The 9,601-nt window shown below is 41.6% G+C and overlaps 1 protein-coding gene across 1 annotated transcript in view; it reads right to left on the reverse strand.

Annotated features, from left to right (window-relative positions):
• Positions 1–1,349: 1,349 nt before the first annotated feature.
• Positions 1,350–9,601, reverse strand: part of LOC137561050 (endonuclease domain-containing 1 protein-like) — a 50,784-nt gene continuing 42,532 nt past the window's right edge. Inside the window, exon 2 of the mRNA XM_068272274.1 lies at positions 1,350–2,195. Coding sequence (XP_068128375.1) covers positions 1,542–2,195 — 654 coding nt within the window. The 3' untranslated portion in view covers positions 1,350–1,541. The remainder of the gene's footprint in view (positions 2,196–9,601) is intronic.

Consider the following 9,601-nt stretch of genomic DNA (forward strand, 5'->3'; position numbering starts at 1 on the left):
ACACAAAAATGCAACGCGTTTCACGGGCAACATCCTGCTTCATCAGGCAATGAATAACCGGAGTTATTGCGTTGCATTTTTGTGTAGGAGTATGTGAATAAATTGCTTTTTCTTCACTCAACAGCATTTTGGTCTGTTTGTGTGTGGACGGTCCACCACCGCCACCAAAACCTTTTTAAACCTTTTACCTAGTTTTATCCTATTGGCGCCTCTGTATTTTTACACATCAAGTTGACCACCCTTGGTGGAAGGGTGACACACCCTCCTTTCTTCTGTCTATAGAGAGCGACATCTTAGTCCTGAGTGGGGTCAGGCCTAATCTCCCCACCTGCCTATACATTGGTTGCCTTGGAGCAACCCAGGCTTGTAAGTACGATACTTACGATTTAAATGTCTTCTGTTTGTACATAATATACTACACTATATTGGGCTCTCGGTCTCCATTTCATATGGCAGGGCTGGTTAGAAAGGAAATCTGGGTGCCTGTGGCAAATGGACAATTTGGGCTGCCCATAGGCACTAATGCAAATATCGGCTAATGGGCACCAAAAGCAGAAAATTGGACGCCTGATAAATAACGGGCGCCAGGACCATCCAACCGAAAAATTTTTTGAAAATGTATTCATATTGAAATTCATTTTGAATCCATTTTGAAATGTATTGTTTTTGACTTGTTATATTTATAGTTTTAGAAATTTATAATTTTTGATTTTTTATTTCTATTTACGTTATTTGCGGGAGGGGTAGGGACGTGGGGGGGGGGGGGCGGTTTAGGTTAGGTGTCAGAAGGTGGGGTTTTAGGGTTAGGTGTCATGAAGTGGGGAAGTTTAGGGTTAGGCATCAGGAAGGCGGGTTTTAGGGTTAGGCGCCAGGAAGGTGGGTTTTAGGGTTAGGCCTCAAGAAGTGGGGTTTTAGGGTTAGAGGTCAGGAAGGGAGGTTTTAGGGTTAGGTGTCTGGAACAGGAGATTTAAGGTTAGGCTCATTTTTTGTATTTACATTATTCGTGGCAGGGGTAGGGACGTGGGCGGTGGTTAAGGTTAGGTGTCAGAAGGTGGGGTTTTAGGGTTAGGCTTCATGGGCTCCCTTACAAGGTGGTTCCCTGCTTTTTATACCAGAGTAGTGGGATAGTTACTGGGCGGAGACCAGATAAAGATAGATAAAGTTGCAAATTTTTTGTGTGGAAAACAAACTTCATCTGGCCAATTCTGGCTTTCTGAATTTGGGGTCAAAATTGTAATTTTCGACCCGGAACCTGCAATCCCAAAATTCTGCTGCTGATTCCTACATAGAACAGGACAGGATTGCAACATTTTTATTCTTTTACAAAGCACAAGTGAAATGCAGTAGAATGTGATGCCAAAAACGTTTATTTCATAAGCATTATAAGCATTCTGGTTACATGAGGAGTCTAGCAGTTATTAAGGCAAGCCAGTGAGTATAATGTGTGTTGTGTCCTCAGTAAATCTAATACCATTGTGATCAATACCTGAGTGCCAAATAAACCCTGAGAGAATTAAATGAATGAACATTTTAAGAGCTGCCTAAGCTCTGCAGTTGTTTGAGAAAATAACAATTTCAACATTCAGGAGTTTCTTTAGTTTGTCCTGAAGCTCCCCAATTTCCATTTTGTCTACTGAGAACTCATCTTTTTTTGAAGATTTGTCATTGGAGTTTATCAGCGATTTGTCATTGGGCGCAATCCCAGCTCCGGATTTTATAGGTGCCCCATTTTTATTCACACAGCAGTAAGCGTTCCACACATAACTGGGAATAGTTACCCGGGGCTCTTGTTTATTGTTTAGCTTACCTATTTTATTATTTCCTGGTACAATACCGGTTACTACATACATCTGGCTACACTTTGCCTCTTTACCAATATTGATCATTTCTATTTCATATGGGCCCCAGGCAGCATTATTTAACTCTTCTAATGTGGGCACCATATTGGTCAGAGTGTAGGTTGAAACGTAGTTGTCCTTTGCGCCATGGTGTCCACAAGGATTCAGATGCCCCCTGGTATAGCCGCTGTTGTCATAGTCAGAATCCATAGCTTGGCTTGCTGCTAACAGATTGTTGGGTTGATTCTGTTTGTTCTCTTCTCTTTCTGATATGCCATTTTTTTTGTTGTAGTTTTTGATTTCAGTTCTTGCATCTGCAACTGGTTTCATATCTGCTGATAATTCCCGATAAGCCAACTAGAAACACAATAAACAAGTCAAGCAGTTAGAACCATTTCTCTTTACCTGAAGCGATATTCTTCATTATTGAAGCAAACCTTTTATGAATGCTAAAGATAATGTACTGTAATTTAAAGAGAACCCGAGGTGGCATTGCATTACGTTAGTGGGCCACAGAGGCTGGTTGTGCACACTAACACCAGCCTCTGTTGCCCCATCGTGTGCCTCAAAGACCCCCCTGCTCGCCGCTATACTCCCCGCAGTGCTGGCAATGCCACCTCGGGTTCTCTTTAAGGATACCTGAGCAGACATGTGACATGATGTAAACATGTGTATGTACAGGGACATTCCTGTAAATAACTAGACCAAGTTTCTTTTTTTTTTTTTTTTGTACTATTAGGGTAAAGAACTCAGGTATGCAAATGGAAGTTTTTGTTTCTAGTCAGACTATAGCATAACTCTTACTGATGACTAATTATAGCCATAAAACTGTTGCCTACAGAGAATAGCCGTTGAATAAAGGGAAGAGGGAACAGATAAAGTCAATATTCATAGATTGTGAGCAGCCCCGTTTTTAGGGTCAGAGGAGCGGGTGATTGGCTGGTGTGCAGTATAGGAGGGAGGCACAGTGTAGTAGGGTGCCGAGGGGGGAGCAACAGGCACAGTTTGATACAGCCACGGAGAAGGCAGCCGAAACCTCCCTCATCTCGGCCACCCCTCCGTGCTCCCCCCTCTAGCACAGCACGCAATGTCTATAATTGCCCATCAGAGTCTGAACTGAAGAGACTGCAGTCAAGAGCAATGGATGGAAGCATTTAGATCTGGGTGACTTTGACAAGCAACAAATCATGATGGCCAGATGACTTGGTCAGAGCATTAACAGTCATGGGTGCCTACGGTTTACTTGTTATTAGCAAAGGCTAGCCTGACTTGTATGGCGCCACAGTAGAAAAAAAAATTGCAATAAACTTAATTGTCCATATTGGGGAGTGTAGGTGTGGCCAATAGATCTCTGTGGTGGTGGTGTGTGTGCGTGGGGGGGGGGGGGCAAACCATAGTTACGCCCCTGACCAACCATGTCCATTGACAAAACACCTACAGCTCTACCTGCTCTCTGAAACCTATTTCTTCTTATCTCATCCCTCAGGTCTCCCATTCCTCGATTTCTGCTTTAAGAACATTTTTAAATCTCTAGCTCACTACTGGCATTTTTAGACATCCTCCAGTCTGGCTTCCTCTCCCACAATTCCAATGAATGTGTCCTTACTAAAGTTTCTAACAAACATCCGGTTGCAAAATCCAAAGACCGATACTTCTCCACACCCTCTCATCTCTATATCTTGAATATTCTCTTAACCATTTCTGCCGCACGGAGGTGAAGCTCACGTCCGGGCAGCTGCTCTGCTGCGGTGCCGCGCGCTCCCGTGCACGATTGCGCCCCGTGCTGTCCCCCAGGAGCCCTGGGATCAGTGAACGGGAACATGGTTCCTGATCACCGATCCGTGTCCCCAGCACAAAAACCGAAGTGCTCTTACAAGAGGCTTCAGTCTTTCTGCATGTAAAATTTTCCACGTCCCCTTGTGCTTCTGGTTAGCGAGAAGCACAAGGAAAAAAACTCAAGGTGGCCATCTTGTGGCCAAATAGTAAAACTACATCTACATATTTTTTACATTACAATTTACACATATAATAACATTAAAAATTAACTGTTTATTTCCCACACCAAAATATTATCCAAATAAAATTTTTAATGAAAAAAAAAATTACAATAAAAAAAAAAGACTTAAATAGTTACCTAAGGGTCTGAACTTTTTAAATATGCATTTGAAGGGGGTATACTATGATCATTTTTGAAATTATAAGCTTGTAAATAGTGATGGATGCAAAACCGAAAAAATGCAGCTTTATTTCCAAATAAAATATTGCCGCCTTACATTGTGATAGGGACAAAATTTAAATGGTGTCATAGCCGAGACAAATGGGCAAATAAAATAGATAGGTTTTAATCATGGTAGCATGGATTATTTTAAAGCTATAATGGCCGAAAACTGAGAAATAATGATTTTTTTTCCATTTTTTCTTATTAATCCTGTTAAAATGCATTTATAAAAAAATAATTCTTAGCAAAATGTACCACCCAAAGAAAGCCTAATTAGTGGCAGAAAAAACAAGATATAGATGAATAAATTGTGATAAGAAGTGATAAAGTTATTAGCGAATTAATGGGAGGTGAAAATTGCTCTGATGCATAAGATGAAAAATCCCAGCGGGCTGAAATGGTTAACTGGCTGGGTATTATTTCTCCTACACCAAAAAACTACTGTCTAGAGATGGGACGAACCCCTTCTGAACCCTAAAATGTTCTTAAATATCTCAAACCTCTCAAATTTCTAATCTTTTGAATCCTTTATATTAGAAATTTTTAAATCTGTTTTAGAAACCTATGTTAGACTACCTATATAGTGCCCCCTTAGGTAATGTCCTGCCCCCCACCAGTGAAGTATACATTACCTCTCTGGCGTCTCAAGAGGCAGATCTCTCTCTGTCAGTAATTTCTCAGGAGCTGGGTCTCTTTCTGGCAAGTGGTCAAGGGATGATATTAACTCACCTCTTTGTCGAGTAGTCCCGTCTCTATTGTCCTAATGCTGTCTTGATCACGTAAGTATCACGTGATTATAGGCAGCACTTTTACGAATGAAGTAGGACACCTAGGAGGATGAAAATGGGCCTTGTGGATCCTAAAGAGGTGAGTTAACTTCATGCCTCTGCACATTACCTCAGTAGAGTGGAGCTTCGGGATTCTCTGTTCCTTCTTGAGCCCACTGCTCATTGCTGATAGCCTCTTTTTCTTCGTGGCCGTGCTCCTGTCTGTGAACAGGCACAGCCACACTGCACAGGTGCACTGACAGCCTAAACAGTAGTACGGAGCCACTCGGGGACATTTGAAAAAGCCGTACACGAGTGGCTGTGTACAATTTCTTGCACCTGCACAGTATAGCTGCATTTGTACATGTGGCAGCATGAACTGGGTCCGAAGGCTGGAATGGCAATCTTGAGACGCCCTCTACTGAGTTAAGGAGGATCTACATTTTTCTCATTTGCATTCAGGTACACTTTAAACAATCTATTATTAATATGTTGTTGCCAGATAATACACAACATCATCAGAGATCTTGTGTAGTCCTGGCCAGGTTAGATGTGCCAAAGGTGTTTTGACATCCCGGGAGGCATGTTTTGTTCACCTACAGACACATATTATAGTGTGTATGAGGCCTTAAATTTCCCATTACTGTACTCACTCACTATATGTATGTTTGTGTACTCACCATATGGAAGAAAACTGATGAACTGTGCTCTGTTGTACTGCAATACAAGGGACTATCAGACCTCCTATTATCCACTTTTTTATGCTGCCAATATTTAAAGGTGGCCATTAACGATACCATGGTCAGCGAAAGAAACAATCGGTTATGCCCGTTAACAGGTGAAAACCCGTTAAATAAATGTATCTGATTAATGGAATTTTTCGGATCTATCCTATCAATCTAATCAGATTGGTTAAAAGGTTTTCAGCCATTAATGGGCACAACCAATTGTTTCTGATCAAGCGGTTATCAGAAATGATCGATTCTCCACTGGATTGTATCATTATTGGCCACCGTATGACAGTAGAACCAGCTTTTTACACACATCCTTAATACTAACCGAAGGTTGTAAATATGCATGGCACCAGGGCTGGATTTGCAGCTCAAGAGCCTATAGGCACGAAAGTTATGGCACCCTAAACTCCGCCCCTCAGGCCACACCCCCAAATTACACTCATTTTTCATGGGAGTGTGGCCTCTTCCCCCCATCTGAATAGCAGAGCAGCGGAGCACAAATACCTATTGGAAATCCAGGTTCTCTGGTCTCCTCTGCACTGCAGCCATTCAGCATGCAGCAATGTTCCTACAGAGGCTTCCAATGTTGCATGACATGCATTCAGGACCCTGATGGAGTAACGCTCCTGCATGCTAAAAGGCAGGAGTGAAGAGGAGACGGGGACTCAGAGCCAGAGTTGGTATTTCTCCTCCGCTGCTCTGCTATTCAGATGGTGGAAGAGAGATGTACTCCCTTAAAGAGAATCTGTATTGTTAAAATCGCACAAAAGTAAACATACCAGTGCGTTAGGGGACATCTCCTATTACCCTCTGTCACAATTTCGCCGCTCCCCGCCGCATTAAAAGTGGTTAAAAACAGTTTTTAAAAGTTTGTTTATAAACAAACAAAATGGCCACCAAAACAGGAAGTAGGTTGATGTACAGTATGTCCACACATAGAAAATACATCCATACACAAGCAGGCTGTATACAGACTTCCTTTTGAATCTCAAGAGATCATTTGTGTGTTTCTTCCCCCCCTGAGGGGGGAGTGCATAGCAGAACCACAACACTGAAGAACTTGGCAGCCTTCCAGACACAGGCTGACAAGTCTGACAAGGGAAAGATACATTGATTTATTACAGAGACTGTGATAGTACAAAGTGCTGCAGTAAGCCCGAACACATTAGAATAGCTTTTGGAACTTGTAGGATGATAAAAAACAGGATGCAATTTTTGTTACGGAGTCTCTTTAAGTCCCCAGGCCCTTCTGCAGTCACAGAAGTAATGAGAGGCTATCGTTACACCATTGCCTGCCTGCAGCCTAGATGAACTCTGCCCCTTATAATGCCTGACTGTGGCCTAGACTTCATCCCACTGCTCTGACTTTATGAAGTACAGGGTGGTGCATGAAAGACTGGCCCACCTGCCTGTCAGGAATGCAAGTATACAGGCAAATGCTGGCTGGACTGTCCTCATGTGCCTCTTGCTCTATCCCTGCTGTGTGTCCTCTCCAGATTTATTGAGACCTGTATTGCCTTCACTTACACATACAGCAACAAATACAAGCAACACAGACTTTAATAAAGCAAGGATTGAGCAAGAGGTGCACGGAGGACCAGCGCCTACACTGTACACCTGCCCTAAAGGCCCATACACACCAATAATTAGCACGTGTGTACGGCAGCACCCGGCTCCCAACCTGCCAGTAATCCCCCCAGCGGATCTACTCACCCCCAATGACGCCAATCCCCCGCTGATCCCATTGATTGTGCCACTACCCCGCCCACTGCGTGATGTCACGCATTCACCACTCGTTGTCCCTCAGTCACCCTTCTGCATAGCAACACAGACCCCAGCCCATCGATGTCGCCCTAGAGGATCAGGTCCTGATCCATTATCAGTGATATCCATGAAAGGTGTGTACGCCCCCCCTTACTTCTCCCAAGCTGCCCCTCACCTAGATAAAACCCTCCCCTCAGGCAGACTGCAGCCTGGGCAATAACCATTCCATACCCAACCCGCTCACCATATACAGCATGACTTTTTAACACTAAGGGCTCATTTCCGGTAGGGCAGAATCTGTTCCGGTAGGGCTGAATCTCTTTCGAATATGCAGTGTTTCCCCACATACGATTCGGAGGGAAAGCTGCCTATTCGATCAATGGGCATGCCGTCCAAACTGCATGCTGTTGCGGTTCTGGGCAGCATGCTGAAAATTCCTGCAGCATGCATCTGAATCCCTATAGCCGTTGCATGGCTAAGTGAATCAGCAGCGGCTTTGCAGCAGCACGGGTGCCGTGTATGGTTTGGAGACAGATTATGCACCCCAGTGGAAACGGGCCCTAAAACACGCACACACTGTACATACATGCACAGACACACAGTACACATACCATACACACAATACACATACATACACACATATATAAAGACACACAGTACACACATACATACACACAGACACATACATCCCCCACAAAGACACACAGTACACACACACACCCCACACAAAGACACAGAGTGTCAGAATTCTAGCGGTTTTATTTATGCAGGAAAAGCTGTCATAAGTGTATGGTTTAAGTTTTAATGTTCTATGCAAAATTTCAATGTGAACTGTAAAGTTATAGTACTTCTTTAATATATTGCTATGTGACATCTGAGCATATTGCAGGCTGTAAAGCTTAGATGATTATTTTAACTTGCAAGCTGGAAGATTGTTGATGTACTGGTTACAAGAAGCCAAAACATTCTTTGTTAATGTCAAGGTTAGACTGTGCAGTAAGTGTAAGACAGAATGTTGATTTAAAATTAACATTACTGCAATAATTATAAATGCACATTTTCTTAATTATTACACACAGATATTATTAATATAAATATTAATAATCAGTACATTCCTTCTAAAGAAAGAAATAATTATTGTTAAACCCTATATAATAGAATCTATTACTCTGAAAGACATTTAAAAGCTGTAGTCTACCCGTGGAAGATGAGAAAGTAAAACTTTTATAAGATTGTTTTAACTTGTAAGCTAGACAATTGTTGACATGTTTCTTTGCTTGAAGGCCAATGCCAGCAAGAAAAGATAAAAAATTCCCCAGCTAGAGAAGTCAAAATATGAAAGAAATAAAATATAAAACAAGGGGTTTTCCCAATTAGTTAAAGATGATTCAATGATGCCACCTGGCGGTTTCATAGTCTTATAAAATCAACATTATTAATACTGTTTGTTATTTGTTATGAAAGGCTGACCTCTGCCGGTTGAAGTTATTATATTTATATAGAAAAGGATTTTATATTATTAAGATTTAATATGCAATTATTTCTTATATGATTAATTGTTTTAATAATAATTATATAATAAGCTTTATATTTAAATAAGTATATTAGAAGCCCGTTATGTTTTAATAAGTCTTAAATTGCTGAAGGCTCTTACAGATCTGTGTACAGAGTTATAGGGTCAATCTGACCTGGGAAATTACAGAGACATTTCAAAAACTAATTAGCAGAGAACACTTTATCAGAAATGCGTCATGAATGACATTGTTTAGTCTCAATGTCTGGGGCAAACCAGCAGACAAGATGGCTGGTGACATCCATTTTTAATTAACTGCGTCAGAAATGACCTGATTAGAATGTGTAAACATTGCAACCCTACGTAAATTACCACAAGATAAGGTAATTAAGAATTTATAAACAATAATATTGTGATTTAGGTATTCAAAACATAGATAGCGTTTGACGCACGGAAGCTTTAGCCAATCAGAGTCTGGGATTCAGGGAAAGTCCAGATTAGGCAGCCATATTGCATCCTGCCCCTATAAAGGTAGGAGCTGTAAGCTCATAGTTTGCAGAAGCCCAGCAATCTCCTGAGAAGACACATGAGGCAGAAGCTACCTTCCCACAAGTGGTTCTAGATGATGAAGAGATGACAGAGAAGGGGTAATATGCTTAATATTCTGGTGATTTACTTTTTTCAGCATTAGGTTTTGTTAAGATGTTATCACGAAGTTTTTTTAGAAGCAAGTTTTTATGCTATTTCTTTAAGAAGATTACTACAAG

Source organism: Hyperolius riggenbachi, chromosome 3 (genome assembly GCF_040937935.1).
Source record: "Hyperolius riggenbachi isolate aHypRig1 chromosome 3, aHypRig1.pri, whole genome shotgun sequence".
NCBI classification, from domain to species: Eukaryota; Metazoa; Chordata; class Amphibia; order Anura; family Hyperoliidae; genus Hyperolius; species Hyperolius riggenbachi.